This window comes from Anser cygnoides, chromosome 24, assembly GCF_040182565.1.
Source record: "Anser cygnoides isolate HZ-2024a breed goose chromosome 24, Taihu_goose_T2T_genome, whole genome shotgun sequence".
Taxonomy (NCBI): Eukaryota; Metazoa; Chordata; class Aves; order Anseriformes; family Anatidae; genus Anser; species Anser cygnoides.
The window spans coordinates 6,524,907-6,547,614 of NC_089896.1; the positions used below are offsets into that span (position 1 = coordinate 6,524,907).

Consider the following 22,708-nt stretch of genomic DNA (forward strand, 5'->3'; position numbering starts at 1 on the left):
CCCATACAGCAACAGAGGCTTCTCCTCCTGTCTGTCTGCCAGCTCTCAGCAAGGTTTAAAAAAAGGCAACTCTATTTAAAAGAGTCCTATTGGAATTAATGCGTCAGGCCCTAATCGTAGGGTACTTTCCTCAAATCAAGAAAATAGTTTCTGCACAAGCCAATGCTCTGCTGGTTTTCCTTAGACATAAAATTTACTTTATTTCTTTTCTTAAAAAGTTAAAAATACAGAAGGTTCAGAAACTGATTTTCTTTTCTCCTTGCAGATGTTCAAACTGCAGCTTAAGGAGAAAACAATCCTTCACTGAAATGTTTCTCTTAATTTTTTTTTATTTTTATTTTTTTCCAATCATCACCACCATTAGGACAGAGGTTGAGGAGCACTGACTCCACCACTAATTTGATGACGTAGTTTGATTCCAGATTCACATTTCCAGGTGCCAAGAGTCCAGAAAACAGCCATGCTAACTTCTGCCTTCGTTTGAGATTTTCTATTGAACACAGCAGTGACCGTTGGCATCTCTGAAGCGTAATCGCATCTTAGGTCGGTATTTCTCAAGGTAAAGCAGCTGTTTGGAATTGAAAGCTCCCCTCCTTTTCCTAAAACAAACAGAATGAAGGCTAATATCAATGGAAAACGTACTGCTTCAATCACCATATATATTCTAATGCAGATTAGTCCCCGTTCCAAAGCTTTTCTGTATCCATAAAACAATATTTTGGCATCCATTGACACTGTGAGGAAAGAAACTAGACCAGCACATGCAGCTCGTTACCTACGTGCCAATATTGAAATCAAAATCCCATTAGCAAATTTCAGCATATTTTCTTGGATTGGGAGAGTTTATTTCCAGCACCAGCAGCAGTCACTGAACAACACAAGGTCACCCTTCCCTTGCAGACGCACATGCTACTTGTACTAGCTAAGTAAGACCATGACAGTCAGTTAGAAATATATAAGAGGTGCTCAGAAAAGAACTTCTCAATGTGAAAGGTACTGTAGCTAGGAACATAAAAAGCAATTTAAAAAAAAGGAAAAGTTCAGAAAAATCTGTTGACATCAATATAGTTTACAAAGATAACTGGAGACCCTGGGAATCCATAAGAGGATGAATTGCTTTTTTGACAAAGCTCATTCAACATCAATCTTACCTGCTGGGCTTCATTTCAAGATCTGATGTTGTTGCTAAACCAACAGGGCTCTGCATTCTCATCCTTTACCAGTTTTGCTATTTTCCAGACAAGGTGGCTGCTGACATTTCCTGAGTGGATAACGCACTCATGCGCAACGCCTGTAGGAGTGCTGATGCTCACCTACTTGCTGGAGAAATCGAGCTGCTTGGGGGCCCAAACTCACTAGATTTATTTTTTTTGAGTGAGGAGCAATTAGACAATGTCCAACTCCAGCCGCAATTTTTACAGCCCTAGCCTAGGCTGCCTCCCCCTCCATAAGCTTTGGGTCTTAGTCTAATGGCTTAATATGTAAGCCCAGATTTAAAAAAAAGGAGGAGGGATATCATTCTTTAATCCTCAGCTTGACACAGAGAAAAAGGGCACACACCCCCAGCATTAACATCAAAGTCATGTTCCATATTGTCAGGATATAACGACTAGAAAACAAGTGAAAAAGTCTAACGAACCTTTATGAAGATGCATGCTGTTCAAATACAACATAAAGCGAGAATTTATTTTGAGAATGAAGAAGCTTAACTTACTGCCTTATAAACTGAACTGCATCTTCGTACTTCATTCCACATTCAATGAGAGCAAGTGCAACCAGGACAGGAGCCCTAAAGGAAAAATCAATATTTAAGGAAGATCTGGAGAAACTATAGATTGAATCCTTCAAAATGCATCAAATTAATCTATAAACAAACAGCTTAAGTATTTCCTCTTTAAATGTTATCTACAGAAGGCCATTTGCCTGCTGAGTATCTAATGCAAAATTTCTTTTAGCAGGCAGCTCTGTTTCCAGTGGACACACACACACACACAAATAGCGTTCCTTAGTGTTTGGGGGCATGAAGCAATAGTTCTAGATGTTTATGCTTTCTCATCACACTATAACCTAATTTTCTACTTTGGTAAAAGCAGTCTGTAACATCACCTGGATGTATTTTGCTTCTTACAGCACTAGGTTTAGCTGTACATGAGACAGATCTACGAACAGATGACTTTTACAGATAAATCTTATTTATTACATGCTGCTCTTGGAGCTGGGCATTCCAGTGGCAGTGCAGTACAGCTTTCTACTTCGGGGTCTTCATTTAGGAGATCAGTTCAGAGCACAGAGCTGGCTTTTCCAGCAAGCCAAGATCACAGTACACATCGGCTTTCTCCTGGATTGGTGTTCACCCCGCTGAACACGTACAGCTGCAACAGGCACCTCTGGTGGCAGAGCAGTAAAGGACTGAACAGGTGCTAGCAGTTGGACAACTTGTACTCATAGCTAAACACAAATACAGTGCAGGAGAAACAACTCACTATCACTGCCACGCTGCACCTGCACAAACAGAAGAATTCACTTTCCAAGGGGAACAATCTGAAATCTCAGAAGTCGTTTTGAAAAAAAAATCTCTACTATAGTTGAGTTTTAGTGCCCTACTACAGGCACACAGTTTTCCAGATTAAAGCTAAATCTGTAAAGCTCTCCCTTTTCCCTCTGCCAAAAACAGTCTGACAGCAACAGCAAAAAGGTAATTGTGTAAGGAACAGATACACCACACGAGGCTGCAATATATACAGAAGATTGGAAGCTTCTGGTACAGTTTGGCCTGGCATTATGCAAAAAAAAAAAAAAAAAAGGCAGTTTAATATCACTTGTTACACGTGGTCGCCTTCCTAAAGGTGTTCCTCAGCTAAAAATAGAGCAGAAATGGACAAAGAAATCATGTTAATTGCCTTGGGTTTTACCTGGCTGGCTCTTGTCTCTAAACATTCGCCATTTCTCTCTGTACCTTTTCATTTCCCCTATCTCTTCCTCTCCAGAGGAGGAACTTTCTTTAATCCACCTTTCTTGCCTACTCATTCAGATCCTTAAATATTAACAGTCCCATGGCTATTGTGAGAATACTAACAGTTAGGCTCCATTTTGTCCTAGTTTTAGGACAAACAACACTTAGGGATTACACGTGGGAATACGAAGGTTGCATTTAGCTTTCTGAGCAGCACTTTTTATTTCACCTTGAAAGGAAGTTCTTCCCACAGAAGGAAGTTACTTTACGAGTAGTGAGAAGGAGAGAAACACGTCTGCATGCGAGCAAGAAATAAAAGCCTAACACTTCTCTAAAACTGAGGTGAAGCCACTTTAGAGTAAGAAAGTCAACAGTTGAACCAGTTTTTCTAAATTTTTTATTTACCACGATTAATACTGTAGAGTTGAAAACAGGAGGAAATTTTAAAAAACCATACAGCCTTGGAAATGGTACTATGCATGCATATTGCATTTGTCAAAAAGCGTAAGAGACCTAGCAGAAGAGACCTCGTTTTAGCAGAAAAACAAACACTTCCAAACTAGTAACGCCTCTAATTGCCTGTGTGTCGTACATGATTGAGAGAAGTGTCCTGAACAATCACTCCACATTTTTCCTCTGATCCTAGATCAGGCTTATGAAATTACTGAAGATTTTTAAGCTGCAATAAATCTCTTTTGCTTAATGACACAATCGTGATGATGATGCTTTAAAGCACTACTTGGGACAAAACACAGATACTGGCATTTACCTAACAGCTTCTGTGAGCTACCTCCCAAATGCATCGACTAACCGAGCCCAGCAGAAAACCCGGGGAGCAGAGCACTAACCTTCCCAACCCTGCAACACAGTGAACAGCGACACAGCATCCAGGCTCTTCACGGAATTTGGTTTTCAACAGGTTTAGCCAGTCGTCAACTATCTGATTCGGGGGTGGTGCTCCATCATCAAACGGCCAGTCCTTTGAAGGAAAAAAAAGATATCAGCTATAGATGTTCCTGAAGCACATGCACACAATCACATTTCAATCCGTAGGCAACAGCAAGGTAACCATAACCGGGAGGGGGCAACATGAATATTTACAGAATATTTTCCTGATCCCTTTCGTGGGTATTTTTCTAGTTAGAAGTTTGCAAGTCAGTATCGTAATGCAACACTGAATTTTTAACAACCATTGTATTAGGCTTTTCAATAAAATTTAAATAGAACTTGACAATAACTTCCTTGCAGAATCGTTTTTTTTAATAGCTGCCCTTGAAATCTCATTTTACCAAAAAAGTGCAAAAATCAATGGACATTTCAAATAAATATTTGACAGATGAGAACTCTGTAAACTTCTGCCTGTGATTGTGTCAACCTTTTAAAATACTATTTGTACTGCAGAGATGGTACTCTATGACAATTCAAATTAAACAGCCTGCACAGCTCTCAGTGCATCCAGTGAGCAGCAAGACTTAGCATTACCTGGGTATTCTCAAGCCAAAAAAAACCCCACACCATATTTAAAAGCAAAAAAGAAGAGTGCTTAGGCAGTGGCAAAGTCCACAAAGCAGCATTTAAAGTTTCATTTCTGTCCGTAAAAGGGGTTGCCAATATTTAAGCTATCTAGGCTACCTTTAATGTCATCAAAATGGCTGGAAACCAAAATTACGTGTGAGAAGCTTCCCATTTTCTCGAGGTCACGGCTCCCTCCTGGAGCCTGTGCTGAGAGGGGTACTACATGTCCTGTATTTCGAGCACAACAGCACATTTCACAACCTCAGACACGGGCAGTGCTGTAACAGGAACACTCCGAGATGCGGGGGGAAGTCCTACTTCGTGGTTATTTAGCGCTTTTCATTAGCGGACTGCAACGCGATTTCACAAAAGAGACTGATAACCAGAGTTTGGCGTTCTTCAAAAACCTCGCAAAATGGAAGGGACACTGCTTGGAAGGGAACCCTCCTTTTCCTTCGCTGGCTAGAATCGAGTTTTTCCAAGCAGTATCTTGAGAACAGGTTAATGTCAAGCAATATTCTCTGAATCCTGCAAGAACGTGCGAAAACTGACCAAGCGCAAGGGAAGGCTCAGAAAACGCCAGACCTTTCACCTGGATCTGCGCCTACTGCTACCCCGCTGCTTCCCGACCAGCAAGCAGAGCTGAGCACGGAGGATCGCAGCCCTGCAGATGTGCAACCGTTAAAAAGCTGCAAGGGGCACATCTGTCAGAACTGCAAAACCAGAAATCTTCAAGTTAGTGAAATCCTTCTACATGTGATTAATTCGGAAAGACAAAGCCTGAAAGCGTGCGGCACTCCTTTTTAAAGGAAGTAGGAAACTAAAAATACCTGGGACAGCACAGCAAGCTGAAAGGCTATACAACAACACCATAAGGTAAATCTTGTTCTTTCCAATAAAAGGCTTTTACAAGATTTTCCACTCAATCACACTCTGCTAGCAGTATTATTTTAGGCCTCGTGTCATGCGCTGTCCCAGGGAGAAACGCCCGGGCAGTGGAGAGAAGAGGCTTTACCCACTGCAAGATGCTTTCTTCTGAACCCGACCTGCAGAGAACAGGATTTACATTTCAATTCTGCATCCTACTTTTGGGTTAGGTTAAAATCCCTTCCTGCAGACCACACGCAGTATGTGACTGCATTACTTTTGTTTGCGTGTCAGTCCTCACGTCCGCACGAGGCACGTGCTGCCGAGAGTTAATTAATGACCACCCTCGTTTCTCGGGAGAGCATCACCTCCCAGTACTGGTACACCACCGGCATGACAGCGGCGCTGATGGGACACTGCCCGGAGCGGGGAACAAGAGTAATTCTGGACTAGAGGAGTAATAGCAACCAAGTTTTGCAGGTCTGTGTTTTCCTCCTCCCCTAATTACGAGTTCTGCCAGCAACACCTCCGAGCACCCGTCGGACAGCAGAGGAAACAAGTTGCTGGGCTCCCCGACCAAAGCAGCCATTAACAGCCAGGACGATGCGCTGAGTTTGCACCAACAGAAAGCGCAGCGCTTCCGTGCCACCCTGCAGGAGCTGGGGAGGACGACAGGCAGTGAAGGCAGCTCTGATGTACCCTTTATCTGGAGCAGCCTTGCTCAGCAGAGCGGCGCCGGGTTTGTCAGCCAGCAACGTCCGCAGGACCGGCGGCGCAGAGCGGGGCTGACCCGGGGCAGCACCAGGGCTGTGAAGCCACAGAGTTCCCTTTTCTTCGAAGCCCAGGTGCGGCAGAACTGCCGGCATCTGCACAGGATGAGACTGCGGCCACCAGCGCGGGACCATCCCACCTTTGATACCAGGGCCCGTGGCGATGCAGAAGCAGCAGCCGGCAGCGGAGGCACGGCTCTACCGGGGCGCTCCCGACAGCACGGAGCGGAAAGAAATCCAGAACCACAAAACGTGTCTTAGATCCTTACCGCGAACAAAACTATTGCAGCCCTCCTTGATTGCTAGTCAGTGCAAAAAAAAAAAAGCAGGAAAAACACTTTTTCTGATGTACCATTTTCACACTACAAGGCCTCGCACATGAACGTAGCTGTAGGAACAGCACAGAAACCCCCAGAACCTAACTCCATCCCTGCCCGGCTCTGGGACTTAATCTCTGTTGATAAACACGCCCGCAGTAGTACTACGCCGGGCACGGAGCAGCTCGCTCTCCCGTTTCTCACTCTGCCATCTGCCAAGGCATCCATCTGCGCGCTGTGCCCCGCGTGCCAGCGCTCGGCACCGCACCGCGGCACGGGAGCGGGCTGTGCTGAAACGCTCTCATTTTCTGGGGTCTCACTACGCTTCTGACCTCGGCGGTTTTAAAACAGACGCCAAGCTCCGTCAGGCTGCGTTTTTAAACCTTTGTTATTTTTACAGGCAAGTACTAGCTTTAAACAAATGGGGGATTTTTTCAGCCAGCTGGTAGCTCAGCGCCGCTTCTGAACAGCAGCGGGGCTCGGTTTGGAAAAATCACGCATTAACGGGGAAGAAAAGCTACGGTCGTGTCAGTAACTGGTTAACTGATCCCCCACAGCCAAACACCGCTGTGATACAGTCAGTTACGAAGACAAGATCACGACTGGGACCATCGGGATCAGCAATGCCATCCGCGGAGCTGGACATGGGGAAACTGCCCTTCGGTCTCCGAGCAGGAACTCGGGTCCCTGCTCTGCCGCGGGACCTGACATCCCCTAACCCACAGCTTAAAGCAGGGCTCTGAGGGCTTACACGCCACAGGTTTGTCCTTCCAGTCTCCGGTAAGCTGACAAGCCTCACGGCTAGAGGATTCGCAGCGTGCCTAAGCCCAAGAGAGCTCCAGAAGGAACAAAAATGCTATTCCAGCGCGCGGCCGGAGGGGCCTGGAAGCCCTGGAATGACCGAGTTTTCCACCACCACGGAGGCACACGTGGCTGCCTGGAACCGGAGTAAATGCTTACCAGGGCCAGGAGCCAAGAAACCTGCCTGACCTGTACGTGGAATTTCACGGATACGCCAGAGTACGAGCTTTTCTCCTAATGGAAAACTGAAGGTTTTCCTCCAACTGAGCCATTAAAAAACCAAAACCCAACAGCCACCACCCAGCACACACAACAAGCAGCACCAACACAAGACCAACTACCTGCAAGGAGGCGGCGAGATGCAATTTCTGGCCTCACAACAGAATGTTACTCACCCCAGTAAAATAAACTGATTCTAACACACTGCAATAATTCAGAAGTATTGCCTGGAAAAATACTGCCTGCAAGGTTAATTCAAACACACACCTACTCAAAAATAAATAAAAATATAATAATAAATGCTCAGAACACCCAGCAGTAGCAGCCAATGCGGGCAGTCACTGTGCAGGAACAGGAGCAGCAGCAGAGGATTTCCTTCCACCTGCCCGGCAGGGAAGCACCAGCGCTGTGCTCCCAGCCACTGACCCCACGGAAATGCCCACGGAAACCTGGGTCTTACACAAAAGCAGCGACCCAGCAACGTGTCACTGGGGGCTCAGCAGGCAGCAGCTTCTGAGCGTGAGAGAAGGGAGCTTTATCTCCATCCTGAGAAGGTCAAATGTAAAGCCAACAAGTGCTGTGTGGAGAGGGAAGGACTGAGCAGGGTTGTGTGAAACACAAGGCTGAACGGAACAAAGTTCTGTGAATTCTCTTTGGATTAGCATCAACCTAATCACTAAAACGCATCCTGAGTATCTCAACAAATCCAGAAACCCAGGAGCAGACATTTCTATTCCAACTAAAGCACTCGGGCTGTAGAAATTCATCAGCAGGCACATTTCACAGAAGCACAGTGAATTTCTCAAGACCAGCTTTGTCTGATGCAGGGGATCACACAGTTTTTGGCCAGTCCGAAACAGTCATAAGCTCTTCCCAAAGCACGAAGCCATCCCCAGCTCTCGTGGACAAGCAATTCTCATTTATAGACAGTGGTAAAGACAACTCACTAGAACCTGGATTCCTTCTTTTTCGATAGGAGCTTGATCGTAAGTGGCATCACAAACTCGCACCAAGGTTGTCACTCCGTACTTCTTCAGCTCCTTTAAGAAGAAAGAAAACATGTGAGCACACCGGCAGGAGGAGAAATTCAAGAACTTTCTCATCAGTTGCAAAAGCAAAGATTTCACACCACGCCAGAGGTACGACCTGCACGGCTCCCAGGTGACTGCACGACGAAGGAGCAAGGGCCAGCTGTGAAAGGAGCGTTTATGACCTGCGTTAGGATAAGGGCTACAAGTGACAGGAATAAACGTGAAACACCCCCGAATTATTCCTCCCTGGGGAAACGCCAGGGCGGAAAAAAATGCATATGTACGAGCAAAATTAGAATAGCTGCTTATACTCTCCATGCAGCTTCTTTTTCTCTTTAAATAGAAGCCTGGAACTGGTTGCTGCAGCCAGTGTTGACATTTTGAGGCAGGGAGGAACAGAACACACACCACCATACTCTAGCTTCCTTGTAATGCGCTATAAGTAGCACATTGTGCTAGATAAATAATCAGAAGATCAAACAAAAGCTGTTCCAGTTCACTTTGAAGGTTGATAGAGCGAGCAGAATTTCCTCTCGTGTTTGGACTGAGTCAATATGACTTTTCACAATTAGCAGTATCTATTCCAGACTCAAGCCTCCTAATAAAGGAAGACAATCCACAGTCTGAAAAAACAGAGACTAAAAGATGTGGCTTTCAGAACAAATTAACCACTAATGTATGAGCGGACTCACGGTGGAGAGCGGGCTGCTAAGTGATGGAAGTCTGCTGCAGTCAGACAGCAGTATCAGATGACAGGATCTCTTGGGAATGAAAAGGGCCTATGCAGGCAAGATAAAAGTCCTCTGGATACAAAGGGCACAAAGATACAGCGGGTTTGGAGCAAACTGGAGTGCAGAAATACACTGTACTGCTATTTCGGTGGCAGACAGTGTATGTGTAGTAGATGACACTATTTGTTATTTTTTCAGGTCATATGACTATTAAGTTTTGCTGTCTTTAAGACCTTATTGTGTCAGTGACGCTCTGTTCCACCGTCTGTCGTAACGGACTCTTCCCACAGTCAGACCCAGGCAGCTGCCAGGTGCTTCAGGTGCCAGCGTTCATCCCTGAGAAAGGACAGCTCCGGGGGCAGCGGGGCAGCCCGGGAAAATAGCCCGCGAACTAAACATCAGCGTAAGCACTGCGCTTAATCCTACTTTAAGGGACAAGGAAGTTCAGAAATCAGTTACAATTCCATTCATTGCTACTTTAAAAGCCAAAAGATGAGCAATATATTAGAAGCACCGTATTATTTAATGAAAAATTATGTTTAGAGCACAGAACACGCAGCCCTTCAGAAGCCACGACAAGAACGATGGCAAGGGCGCAGGGCTGCATTCTGAAATGGCAGCTCACCCAGTCCCTCTTACTTAAAGAAGTGCAAGATTCAGAAAAAAAAGTAATCAGAGAATTCTCACACTGTCAAGAGAACGTCAACAACATATTTAAGAAATATATTAAAGAAAAAAATGCCTTGTTTCAGGTAGCACGTAACACACTCCAAGCTTTGTGACCCACAGGTGTGAATAATTCTACAGGAACGATGAGCACACGAGGAACCCAGAAGGGAAGAAGGACGGTATTTCATCTGCCTGCCTTACCTCGATGAACTTGCTGAGGGTTGCGTTGGTTGGGTTGTGAGTGATCAGGAAACGCATGTTCTCGTAGGTAATTTCCACGGGGGCTGGACGGTTCATAATGGCAAACAAAATGCGTGAGGGGCAAAAAAAAAAAAAATCAATAACCTCAGAAACGTTTCACAGCAGAAAACATTAAAAAGACCACTAAAATGGCTGGGATTGATCAGAGCTTGCTTCGACGTGTTTGTTCCTTAGAGACTTCGCTTCTAGAAAAGCAGGTTTGCTTCAGAATCCACTTGAATTCAACTTCGGCCTCAGTTGCTGCAGGTGGTATCCTTCAGACTCCACGAATTCTGACTACATGCAAGACTAGGCAGCCTGTTCTACATTTAGGCACTGGTGAGGCAAAAAGGTAAGGGCAGGTTTTCTCTCCACTTTGTTTTCTTGACGCTTAGTTTTGCTAGAGTCAGTAAAAGGAATATGCTTCCAATGGGCAGAAGATATCCCATATATTTGTGTTCGCTGTGTCTGGAATCTTCAAGGCAAAGTAATTATGGCACGTGAAACCCCCCGCTCTCGGCTCACTTGTCAGCCAGGATGCTGTGCTGGGCCTGGCAGAAGTCTGCCCTCACGCTCAGAATCGCCATAAATGTGCGACGTATATTCCAACAGAACACCTGCAAAGAAGAAAACACCACGTAAGAGGAACTCCTGCTTCTCATTGCAGAACCACCAGCTATTAACGATCCTGAAGCTTTAAACTATTAGCAGCGGTATGAGCTTTTGAAATGAGTCGGTACCAACTGCGTCATTTCTTTCAGCGTAGCACGAAGCAGCTTCTCCTTTCCTCCCGTGGAGGATTCCGATCACCTCAGATTTTAGGCTTTGCTCAACGCTGCACGAAGAGCCCCGAAATGACGAGCAGGTCAGGAGAAGCCTCCGTGCAGCTGCCGCCTGTAAGCGTCCGAGGGGAAGCAGCAGGCTAACCCTACACAAACAAACTGCACCATTGATTCAAGCTCCTACCATTCAGGACGATTTATGAAAACAGCCATGACTAAAACTGCCCAGAACAACACGCTGCCAGTGACTAACGCCTCCAACGAGCGAGGTCATAAAGAGCAGGAGGTAAACAGGATGCTAATTACACCAAAATTAACATTTTTTTTTAAGTCACTATGTTCAGAGCGAGCAGGATAATGGAAAACCGACAACTCCCAAGCCCAACAGAAACGAGCGTTCACCCCGCAGCCCATCAGGACAAGCAGAGAGCGAAGGCGCCGTCGCGGAGGCAGGGCCGGCGGCTGTGAGCGCTGCCCCAGCGCGGACCCCAGCTCCCGGGGCCGTGGCACTCGCAGGCAGCTCGCTTTCCGTCCCAGCTCTCCGCCTCGCACCAGGTTTCGAGGACCCACTCCCAAGTTAACGAACCACTTGCGAGTCAAAGCTCTCCGTTCGACGAGAGGGAGGACTGCCTGCCTTTCCGAAGCGTTGCTTGGACCAGGCGGGACACGGCCGCGTCCAACGCACAAACCTGAAGCTGCCGCCGCAGCCTCGAGAGCCCCAGCCCCGAGCTCCCCCCAGCACGTCGGGCACAGCCGTGCCTCCCAGCACCGCAGGCTGTGGCCACAACGCGATGGCTTCGTTTTCTGAACAGCAGGAGCACTACGAGCAGAAAGAGGAGGGCATTTGCACTGCTGGTAGCCCAGAAGCGTCACCAGCACTGTGCCACCGAGCTGCCAGCAGCAGCAGGGAGGCATCCTCCAGGAATCGGTCGGTTCCAGAGCAAGGCGGCGGTCACTGCGCTGCCGTAACTTTTAGTTACTCGCAGACTTATCTCCGTTTGCAGCGTTAAGGCAGCGGCAACAGCTCCCAATCCTTGCAGAGGATTCCAAACACAGCTGGTTCAGCAACAGCAAGAGCTGATGGGACTGCTGAGAGAGGACGGAGCTAACCTGAACTAACCCTAAGGGGGAGGTTTAAGGCTGAAATACTTGGTAAGCAACCCGGCTTTTGCTGCTGCAGGTGAAACCAGGCTTTGCTCAGCTGTTTTTAAGCAGCGTGCTGGAAGCCGAGCTCGTTGGGAAGACGCCGGCGAAGCTTTCAGGTACCGTGACGCCGGCACGGCAGGCCGAGATTTCGCTCAGACACCACGGCTCCGTCCCCCACCTCCTGCCGGCTCACAGGACGAGCCCTCCTAGGCCTGCTGAAATTCCCGAGCGCGCAGCAGCAGGGCAGTGATGTGTCACGTCTTCAAGGGGGTCAGAAGGCAACGAGCTTCGTTACCTCCTCGCAGGTACAGAGCGGCTTCAGGCGCACCAAATTTTCATCTGCAGAGGAGGGAACCAGCTTTGCTGGGCGGGGAAACCACCAAATGGCGAAATCTGTTTTGGAACAGCGTATTGCCAGAGCAGACCCTTAAGCGGAAAGAACTAAGGTGTGTAAAAAGCATAAAGCCAGAGACCCACTGCAGACACTTTGCTTTTTTAAAGAAAAAGTTTTCAAGCAGCTGAGTAAAATCCAAACTAGCCCAGGAGTCACAAACCTGTGACTTGAACAGAAAGGGCAATGTGGCACACTGCAGCGAATACAATTAGGGAAACGCACGCCTGGAAATTCACACCCCAAACCTGTGGTGCGCTCAACGTTTTAATGAGACCCTCGCTTTAAAATAGTCAAATTAAGTAGCACAAAATTACCTTTTTCACTGACATGAAGTCAAAAATCACCCAAAGAACAGCAATTATTTCCTTCAAGAACAGCTTTCAATGCCAAAAACATACATTAATTGGATTGCCAGAGGCAAGAACAGCGATGTTTCCAATAACCTCCCCCAACCTTAAAGCAGTTCTCACCGAGTGACTCGAATACAGATTGCAGAAACGGATCCTGGAATAGTTTATCAGCACAGCGACTGCGGGATTAAGGTCTCCCCCCAGATGGAGGAGTCCCACCTAAGCACGCAATATTCAGGTCCTTTCGCTCGTCAGTTCTTGCACGTTTGTCACAACTTCCTCACCTGCACTCCTGAACCCCACGTGTGCCACAAAGCGCCGCGCTCTGCGATGGCTGTGACACACCGAGCACACAACCACCACAGTTACAGCAGCCACACGCGTCCCACACCTGTAAAACTACGCCAGAAAACATTTTTTTTTCCACAGAAACCCTGGGATGGGGGTTTCCCCAGATTTAAACATAGGCTCAAGCTACCTGACGCATCCTGAACGCTTACACCAGAGGAGCAGTCCCAAAACCAAGTTTTCAGGACCTCGCAAGGTGATTTAAACCAAAACCAGTCATCAGCACATCTTGGCGTAGGAGATCAGAGCTTGGAGCCGGGTACCAGCGGCTTACGGCGTTACAGAGCACACCGCCCCGGGGGGAACAGCGACTGTGCCGTATTTAAACAAATCCTTTACACATTTTTCTCTTCGGCAGCAATAACGGGGTCAGAGGAGCCTCCTCCGGCGCCACCCGAGCCGTGAGCCGCATCAAATCAGGTCATCACTGTTACACTTCTCCTCCCTCGAGCAGATCAGAGGGAATTTCAGCCCAATTACTTGAAAGATGTTTTTTAAAAACTATTTACCGAGCCATTAAGGCAGGACGCGGGGAGCTGACAGGTTCCAGCACACGAAGCGCGGCGCAGGGCATCACCAGCTCGAGCCCTGCGCTCCGATCTGCGACTGCTCCTGGCTGACCTTGACCAAGCTGCTTCCAGGAGCTTGACTCATCTGCCGAGCAGGAACGACACCACCTTACCTTCCCCGGAGGCATGTTACTAGAGCATTTAATTACCTAATAGCTCAGGAGTGATTAAAAATGTAAAGCGCTGTATTTAAGTCTGAAAAACGATTTCCAGAAGGATAAGAAGTTTATGTAGCGCCCAATCCTATTCTTAACACAGCCCGGTTGCTGACACAGACATCCCTTCCTCCCGTGACTTCGACTGCACACGTTAGCTCAAGTTCAGTGAGAAAAACCGGGCTTCTAACTGGGAGAGAACCCCGTTGTCTGAAACTTCTCAGCTCCCCAGGTAAACACCTGCAAAGTTCTCCCTCCCGGTGTCAGCAAGCGAGTCGGCACGCCGAAATCCCAGGAGGGCTGCGCGCCATCAGGGCCATGACGACCAACAGCAGCGACGGCGGCACAGCATAACGCAAGAAATGGGTTTTCGGCCAGTTAGCCCTCTTCCTACCCTCGGAAAGCGAGGCGGAGCAGGGCGCAACCCACTTTCTGTGGCTGCTCTGAGGCAGGGAGCAGACATCTCACACGTCCACGCGGTGAACGGGGCGCGAGAGCTCCGCCAGGAACCAGAGCAGGGGAACAGGGGCAGCAGCGGCAGCGACTCCTGCAGCTGAGAGGAGCTGGAAATGCCTGGCAGTTAGTTCCTGATGTCGTTTAACTTAATTATCAGGGAATAATCATCAATCGAGATGCCTATCTCCCCAGCCAGGCTCAGCGGGCTGTGACAGTCCCTGCACCTACAGCCGTGACTCATTTCAGTTCCACCACGAGCTGCGGGGGACGCCTGACGAAGCCTAATGGGGCCAATCTGAGAAGAACGTCCCAAAATCCTACGAATATCCCTAACACGTAAGCGAGGGGCAGGCCTATCCATCACCCCCGTCTGTTTATTTAGGCTGGCTAGCTAATTCAGAGAGAAGAGCTGAATGAATTCCTGACTTGACAGAAATCTCACTCGAGACTGCCTCAAGGAGAAAACCAGCCCAGCAGCGCGCTGGCTCCTGAATTAGACGCTTCAGCAGGGCTCTTCCCTTCTGTACCGGAGCTGTGCAAGCTCGGGGGCACGGATCTGATGACAAAAAAAAAAGTATTAACAAGGGACAAGGGAGTTCCCGGTCCCACCACCTCCCAAGCACGCGGCCAGAAGGGCTTCCTGAGCTGCGCGGCGACAGCTCAACAGCCCGCAACAGCTGCGGCCTGCCCGGATTGCAAAACACAGATACCTTTGGAAAGGTCACCCGGATCACCTTTCAAAATAAGCCGGAGCACAGGATGCGGAGCAAAGCCCGCTAATTTGTTGGTCGGCGTTAGAAGAATACTTCGGTGTTTGGAGGCCGGTATTTTGAAAGTGCCTCCGCTTGTTTTGCCCCCTAAGTGGGAATTCACGTTGAACGCTAATGACATTAGGTAACGAGCTGCTGATTTTTTTTTTTCCTTTTCCTCTTCAATAAAACCTCATTCCTGTGGTTTGCGTTCGCACACGTGAAATGAGCACCACGCTGCGCTGCCGGTGCAAAACCTGACGGTGAAAATTTCCACTCCGCTAGGGCGCTGCGGCCCTGCTTTTCCTGGCGCTCACTACGCGCTGTGCATTTCACTTCCTCTTCCTGCATCGCCCCTCCGAGCGACCCGCCTTGCGCCCATACCCCACCGGAAAGGTCCTGGAGACCCAGCCCTGAAGGAAGGGCTTCAGCGCGAGCCCCAAAAGCAGTCGGCCCGAACGCAGCGCAGACCCCGTCGCTAGGAACCGCGACCACCTTTTGCAAAGCACCAGCTCCCCTCGCACGCAGAGGAAAGAAACTCCGGAGCTAGCGTTCTTGGAAAAAAGTTCTTGAACGCGCTCCGAAGGAAGCCTGCTCGGGACGACACGTGCCTCGGGAGGGGTGAGGTCAGAAATCTTTCTGTTCCACCCTCTCCACCCCCGCGGCGGAGCTCCCTCCCCGCGCGCTGACAAGTTCTGCCGGTGACTCATGCGTTTCCTTTTGCGCTACCCCGGTCGCTCCGTCCCGGGCCGTAAAACCGACAGCAGCAGATACAAATCTGCCTCTGCGAGATTGAAAAAAAAAAAAAAGTCCAGATTAAAAAAAAAAATCTCAATTTGCAAGCGACGCATGAGGAAGCAGTAAGAACGGTCGGATGGGCCGTGCGAGACTCAGCAAGAGCCAGAACTCGGGCACCACACACGAAACGCTTCTCCCTCAGCCTGGGTGAGGTCCAACCACTGTCTCCAACGCAGGCACCAGCGCACGGAGAAGACCATCCTGGCGAGCTCGGCGGCGAAGCGATCAGGCAGAGTCCCCGGGCCCTTCGGACAGGGCCCGCACACGTGCGTTGCGCTGCGGAGTTTTCCTCCCCTGTGAGACAGAACCTGCTTCGCCGCTTAGCACGGCTGGTCTGACACTCGGGAGTTTTTTTGAACGCTTTCCCCACCCACCACATGGTTAAAAAAATCCTTCAGAAGACACATTTGAATATTACTTGCATACCCAAAAAGTTTGAAGTTAGCAGAAGCGTTTGAAGTGTAAACCAAATCCCGCCCCCCCCCCCCCCCCCCCCCCCAAGGAAGAGGGATCCAAGCTCACTATTATCCTCTTCAAACCAAAAAATCGCATTTAACTTCGAATACCTAAAGTCAAAAGCAACTTTTAGCCAACACCTCACGGTTACTGACTCTAAACTAGTTCCTGAACATCAGCAGGGTGAGCTGAGCTGCGGCAACTGCTGGCTTTTGGAAACGCATCGCCAGGTCACCGGCCTCCCCAGCGGTTCGGAGGAAACATTCTCACACTTTAGGATCAAGTATCTAAAGAAAAAAAAAACCATTAACAAGTCAAGCAGGACTTGAAAGCGATTTCCAACCGCACAGCAACAGGGATGTTATTCTGTGAAGCTGCAGAGCCGAATTACTTGCATCTTACTCATCTCACTTTGAATTTGCCATCTACCTCTGCTGGAAAAATGACTTCGTGGAGAGTTGGCTCCTCGTCCACGCTCCTGTGGCAGTTAAAGCCAGCCTCGCAACTGAAACCGAAGCTTGCTGATAGATGGCACTGCACGTCCTCAACGTCACAACTGTGAAGATCCACGGTGCGTTATTTCGAGCAGAGCCAGGCTCCCAGCGTGGATCACCAGGAAGAATTTAACTTGTTAGCACAAAGGAGAGAAACAAGGGGGAGCAAAGATACCTGCAACAGCGCCCTGAGGAGAGACAGCAACCCGGCGCTCGAGGTTAGAAGAGAAGAAGGGATCGAGAGATTTCAGGCTCCTTTCGCCCTTCACAATTAGCAAAAAGAGCCACGAGGCGATCCTGAAGGCAGCAGCCCCTCTGAGGGTACTCTGTTCTCGGGATATCCGCCTCCGATACCGGCCTGCAGGTGCCGGCCTGGCCTCGCGCTGCGATTCACGTGTGTCAAGAGCGCAATTTCCAGCCCAGATTCTCAGCCTTTAGGTCTCTTTTTCCAACGTTTACTCAGAGCTGTTTTAAATCCCAGCTCTTTACCAGGCAAACACGCGGCCGGACTAGCCCGAGACCAACAGGCACCGCAGAGTTCCCTCTGCCAGCACCCCCGTACATCACCCACGGGTCTCCTCCGAAGACACCGCCACGACACACCCCGCACCGCTTCCAAAGCGTCCCCGCTCGCCCCGCGGCGCCTCAAGAGCCGTGTTTGCAGCCGGGGACTCTCCTCCTCGAGCCAAGGACAGCAACGTGCCCTCACAGGCGGCCGGCGCGGCCCGGCTCTGGCAGGACGAGGCAGCGGAGGCCGCCTGGCCGTTCCCCAGCGCGGCTCCGGCACGGGGCAAAGTCCAGCGGCAGGAGCGAGGCAGCCGGCTGCGGCCGCAGGGCAGCCCCGCGGTGTCCCCGTGCCAAGGGACGGAGGCAGAACCCGCCTTCCCAGGGGCGTAGGCAACAACCTCCCAGCCAGACCCCGCCAGCAGCCCCGGCCGCGCACCCCTACAAACGCGGGAGCCGCCTCCCCGTAGCTCCAGCTCCCGGCGACCTTTCCCTTCCAGCAGCTGAGTTCACCGGCTCGAAGTATTTCTACACGCTGAGTCATAAGAAGATAGAGTTTTTAGGCTGCTGCTGGCGGTGGGTTTATCTTTTTTTTTTTTTTTTTCCTTCCTTTAAATACTGACTGCAGTTCTGAGTCAGAACCCGGCCGCTTGGTTCGGGGAGCTCTGCGGCCGCTTTCCCTTTATACGGCCGCCGTTAGGAGCCAACTTTCCGCCTCACTCCTCCTCACGCCGAGAGCAACCAGCACGCAGCTGCCCCGAGAGAAAACGCAGGCCGTGACCCAGCCTCGCCGGGAGCCTTCCCCACGAGGGCACGGGGGCTGCCGCTGCGGCACCGACACCCCCGGACCTGCGGCCCCCCGCTGCTGGGCTTCCTCGCCCCCCCCCCCCGCGGGGCAAACCCCAGCCGTACCCAGCACGGACACCGCTCCCCGCCTCGGCCCTTCGCTCCCGGCACCCTCAGCCCTCGTCAGCTCCCGCCATCAGCCCTCTCTCCGGCTCCACAACCCTGCCCCCCGCTCACGCCCCAGGAAACCCACCGCCTCCCAGACCCCCCTTCCTTCCCAGCTCCACCCCCGGCTGGAAGAGGTCCCCCCCAGCCCGGCTCAGGCCTTCTCCCCCCCCCGGACTCCCCAGCGAAACCCCTTCCCCTTCGCAGGCCGCCCCCGGGGCGGACACGAGGCAGGCTCCCTGCCGCACAGCCGGCCCTGCCGGCCCCCCACCTCCTCTCCAACTCCTTTCCCATCCCCGCACACCCACAAACAAGACCCCCCCTCGCCTCTGAGACCTCCAGGCACCCCCCCCGTGCCCAGTACAAGCCCCCATGCGCCCCCCCGGCCCTCTCCCCACCTCCCCCCCCACTGCAGGCCGCAAACACCTCCTGAGCACCTCGAGCCCGGGTACGAGGCACAGCCGCTGCCCCAAACCGCCCCGTGGGGCCCCCTCACCCCAACCCCACAGGGAAGGGGAGCCCCCCCCGGTCCCGTAACCGCCGGTATCCCCAAGAACCAGCCCGGGGGGGGGGGGGGGGGCTTGTGCCCAGGGGGCCCCCAAACCGGCCCCGTCCCGCAGGTGAGGGGCGACCCCCGGCCCCCAGGCCGCACCCCTCCCAAACCCCCAGGGCGGGGGGGGGGACCCAAACCCACCTCCTCCTGGGGGGGCCGGCAAGTAGGAAAACCCCACGGAGCCCCCCCAGGGCCGGGACCCCCCCCCAGCCCCTCAGGGCACCGGGGACCCCCCCCTCCCAACAGAGCCCCCCCGGAACCCAACGGCCCCCCAGGCCCCGTACGGGCTCCCGGCCCCCCCCCGGCCCCGCAGCCCCCCCAGGCCCATCCCCCCGGCCCGGAACCCCCCCCAAAAAGCCGAGGGGGGCAGCGCAGCCCCCCCCCACCGCCCCGGCCCAGGCCCGCCCCGGGGCGGGGGCTGCGGGGCCTCCCGCGGCCCCTCCTCACCCGTTGCCCCCCCGCCGCTGTCCCGTGTCCCCCCCCCCCCGCCGCCGCGGGCCCCTCACCGCGGGCATTGAGCGGTCGGCGTTCTGCCGAGCGGGGCCGGCGCCTCCCACGCAGCGGGGCCGGGAGGGGGGCGGGAAGGGGCGCGGCGGGCGGGCGGGAGGGAAGGAGGGAGGGAGGCGGCGGGGCCGGGGCCGGGGCCGGGGCCGGGGCTGGGCTGGGCTGGGGCCGCCGGGGCCCGGCCGCTGCTGCAGGGAGCCGGGAGCCCGCGCGCCGCCGGACGCTGCTGGAGCACAGGCCGCGCCCCCCCGCGCCGCGTGGTACGGCCCAGCCTCCCCGCCTCCTCCTACCTCCCTTCCCCCTCCCCCCCGCGGGGCGTCCGTGGTACGGTCCGCCCGCCCCGGCTCTGCGCGCCGGGAGAGACCATCTGCAACCAGCGCGGGGGTGCTTCGGGAACGTGGGGTGTGAAGAGAGCAGCGCGGCGAGGAGCCGCTGAGCCCCGCCGCCGCTCAGCGGGCTGGAGGCGCGCAACCAAACGCGGAGCCCCCACCTGGGCTGTGGGGAGCCGTCACCGCCCTCCCGCCGCCATCACCGCAACGCCGACCCCTCCCCCCGCGCAGCGGGTGCGGTGGTACGGCCCACCCCGCCCCCTGGGCGCCGGCCCGGCCCTTCCCGGGCAGCCCTGAGGGGGAGGGGGGGGGGGGGGGGGGTCGCTGGGCCCCGCCCCGCCCCCTCGCCGCACTTGGACTCGCCCTCCGGCCCCACGTGCGCGCCGGCCCTTCCACGCCAGCAGCACCCCCCCGCGCGGGGAGGCAGTGGTACGGTCCGCTCCCCCCCCGCTCCCCCCTGCCCGGTGGTTCGGCCCGCCCCGCCGTTCCCACGCCTTCCGCCTGGCGGGCGCGGCCGCTCCCATTGAGAAAAAAAGGGAAAAGGGGGAAAAAACCCAAAACTGCCTCAAAACGCGGAGCGGCCGGCACGAGAGCGCGGGGCGGGGGGGGGAGAACGGGACCCGGAGCTCCCCGGCCCGGCCACGTGGCGCTCGGGGGCTGAAGGAGGCGAGCTGGGGCAGTACCGGGCCGTACCAGGCCGTACCGGAGCGGGCTGCACGGGGCCGTACCGGGCCGTACCGGCCCCCAGGCGGCCTCACCGGGCACGGCGCGGCTCCGGGCCCCGCTCCCCTCTCCCCGCGCTGCCCCCGGCTCCTGCCCCTTCCTCCCCGCCGGCCCCGTGCCCGCTGAGGGCAGCCCGGGGGGACCGAGGCGGAGCCGCCCCGGGAGCCCAAAGCCGGGGGCTGCGGAGGGCGGCACCGCCCCAGCGGGGCTCTCCCCAGCGCCGTTCGGTTCCTCTCCGCACGAAGCTGCCCCGCGGGTGCAGCTGCCGCCGGGCCGGGCCCCGCTAGAGGGCATCCGGACACCGCTCCGGGCTCCCGGCGCGGGGAAGCGCTCGGCCGGGGGCTGGGCTCGCCGAGCGCCCCGGGGCAGCGCCCGTTAACCCCGTAAGGAGTACCTTCATCGGGAGCCGCAGCCTACCGCCGCCTTCCCTGCCTGCCGAGACCAAATTACCGGAGCAGGGGCCGGGGGCAGGGCGGGCGGGCCGTCACCGCCGGCATCGCCGCTGCTCCGGCCGAGCGAGGGGGCTGGAACAAGGCGGCCTCTGTGTCCTCCGCGCCCGCAGGAAGCCCTCGGCGGGGCCCCTCGGCCCGGCGGGGCCGCTGACGCACACCATTTGCATAGCGCCCGGTGCCCCGGCCCACCGGGCCTCTTCCTGGGGAGCAGCGCAACAAAGGCGCTGCTCCGCCGGCTCCTGGCTGCACCCCGCCGTCCCTGCGGCGGGCCCACCTCCCGGTTTCGGCCAGAGGAAAGCTGTCGCTCCTCTGCCCGTCGCCCTGCCCCATCCAGGAGGGCACCACGTCCATTTTAACACCCTGCGACTCTTTTTCAGCGGCTGCTGGAGGCTCTGGCTGAGCTCAGGGCTGCGCTGCTCTCTCTGTGGGCTCCACAAGGTTGTAACAGACACATCTCTGCCCCTTTGCGCCCCAGCAGATCAAACAGTCCGAGGACAAAGGAAGTAGAAGTAGCTCAATTTACAGATGGGGAACTGACGGGTTAAGTGTCCAGTTCCACTCAAAAAGCCTGGAAAGAGTTGGAAACCGGTCCCAGATTTCCTAACTTCCAGACCAGGGCCCCATCGGGCAACCTTCCTCTAGAAATTAAACTCTAGGAAAGCCACGTGGATCTCTTTTTGCTGAAGTTATTGGAGGGATGGGTCCGTATCAAATGGCTGGTGGCAGCCTTCCCTCACAGCTGCACAAGCACAGCAGAGGGGCTGGCTGCAGCAAGGGGAAAGTTGCTTGTGCACAGTATGACTGAGGCAGCAGGTGGAAACCCTGGGGCGAGGACAGCATTTCCAAGAGCAGAGCTAGCACCGCCTGGCTCCAGGAAGGCGCCACAGCATTTACAAGTAACGCAGCTGTAAGGACAGGACAGGCAAGGAAAGAGAATCTCAGTGAAACATACCCAAAATTACACTGAAGATTTACACCTGGGGTGAAAGAGACAGCGCATGAACGAGGAAAGACCTGGCAAAGAAGGCACACACTAGGCACGCGTGTCAGGGAGCCACGCAGCTCTGAAGCTGCCAACACCAGGAGCTCCCTTACAGAGCCAAGGCTTTACAGGCACCAGGAACGCCCAGCCACTGATGCCGAGTGACGGCTGTGTGCAGGTCCTGCTTAGAACCAGCACCCAGGAGGCGAGGGGGCAGCGCAGGGTCCAGGCGCGCCGTTACCTGCTGCCGACGGAGGCTGTTTGTCCACACACATCGACTCCAGCCCCACACGAGCGGCTGCTGCAAACTGGGCCCTGTCACGAGACATGTAAAGACCAAATGAGATTCGCGTCCTTAAGGGGATGAAGTACGCGTGGTTTCACCGGCCATAAAGGCCGTGGCTTTGGGCCATGAACGTAAAACCAAAACCGCGGTAACGGAACCCCGCACAGACACCCCCTGCGTGGGGGCGGGCACCCTCAGTGGGAAAACGATCAGGGCTGCTTCCCTGGGCCTCAGAGCTCCCTAAGGCTCCCTAAGGCCCCCTCAGAGCCCCTCAGACCCCCCCAGGGCCCCCTCAGGGCACGGCCCCACCGCCTCGCACCTCAGCGCCGTCCCCGCGCGGGCAGCCAACTGCGCATGCGCGCAGCCGCTTCCCCCCCCGGCGCCACAGCCTGTGCGCACGCGCGTTGAGGTCACCTGGGACAATTCTCGCGCCGCCCCAGGACTAATGTCGCGCCTCCAGCGCTGCGCGTGCGCAGTCGAAGCCGAGAGCGCCGCGCTCCCTTCCCCACACGCAGCTCTTTCCCCCCCTCACGGCCCCGGCACTGCGCATGCGCGCGCTCCGCTCTTTCCCCGCCACCCTCTCTCTGCGCACGCGCGCCCCGTGAGGGGTGGTG

At 54.0% G+C, this 22,708-nt stretch overlaps 2 protein-coding genes across 4 annotated transcripts in view; one reads left to right on the forward strand and one right to left on the reverse strand.

Moving 5' to 3' along the window:
- Positions 1-22,708, forward strand: part of TINAGL1 (tubulointerstitial nephritis antigen like 1) — a 181,908-nt gene that overhangs the window by 135,741 nt on the left and 23,459 nt on the right. The window lies entirely within an intron of this gene.
- PTP4A2 (protein tyrosine phosphatase 4A2) lies at positions 167-22,123 on the reverse strand. Of its 3 annotated transcripts, none has more exons than XM_013184234.3 (6): positions 22,050-22,123; positions 10,075-10,730; positions 8,390-8,482; positions 3,802-3,932; positions 1,715-1,789; positions 167-599 (listed from the first exon to the last, which is right to left on the reverse strand). In XM_013184234.3, exons 2-6 carry the CDS (start codon positions 10,168-10,170, stop codon positions 491-493), a joined length of 504 nt encoding a protein of 167 aa, XP_013039688.1. In that variant the 5' UTR covers positions 10,171-10,730; positions 22,050-22,123; the 3' UTR covers positions 167-490. The 3 variants fall into 3 exon arrangements, with proteins under 3 accessions (XP_013039688.1, XP_047905579.1, XP_066838740.1); XM_048049622.2 differs by lacking the exon at positions 22,050-22,123 and adding an exon at positions 20,769-20,918; XM_066982639.1 differs by lacking the exon at positions 22,050-22,123 and adding an exon at positions 19,325-19,481.

Coding starts and splice junctions, on each gene's coding strand:
- PTP4A2 (XM_013184234.3), bottom strand. CDS start 10,170: ATGAACCGTCCAGCCCCCGTGGAAATTACCTACGAGAACATGCGTTTC. Junction 3,933..8,389: donor AAGAAGGAATCCAGGTTCTA/GTGAGTTGTCTT, acceptor TTTCCTTCAAAG/GACTGGCCGTTTGATGATGG. Junction 1,790..3,801: donor TGTGTTGCAGGGTTGGGAAG/GTTAGTGCTCTG, acceptor TTTTTCCTTTAG/GGCTCCTGTCCTGGTTGCAC.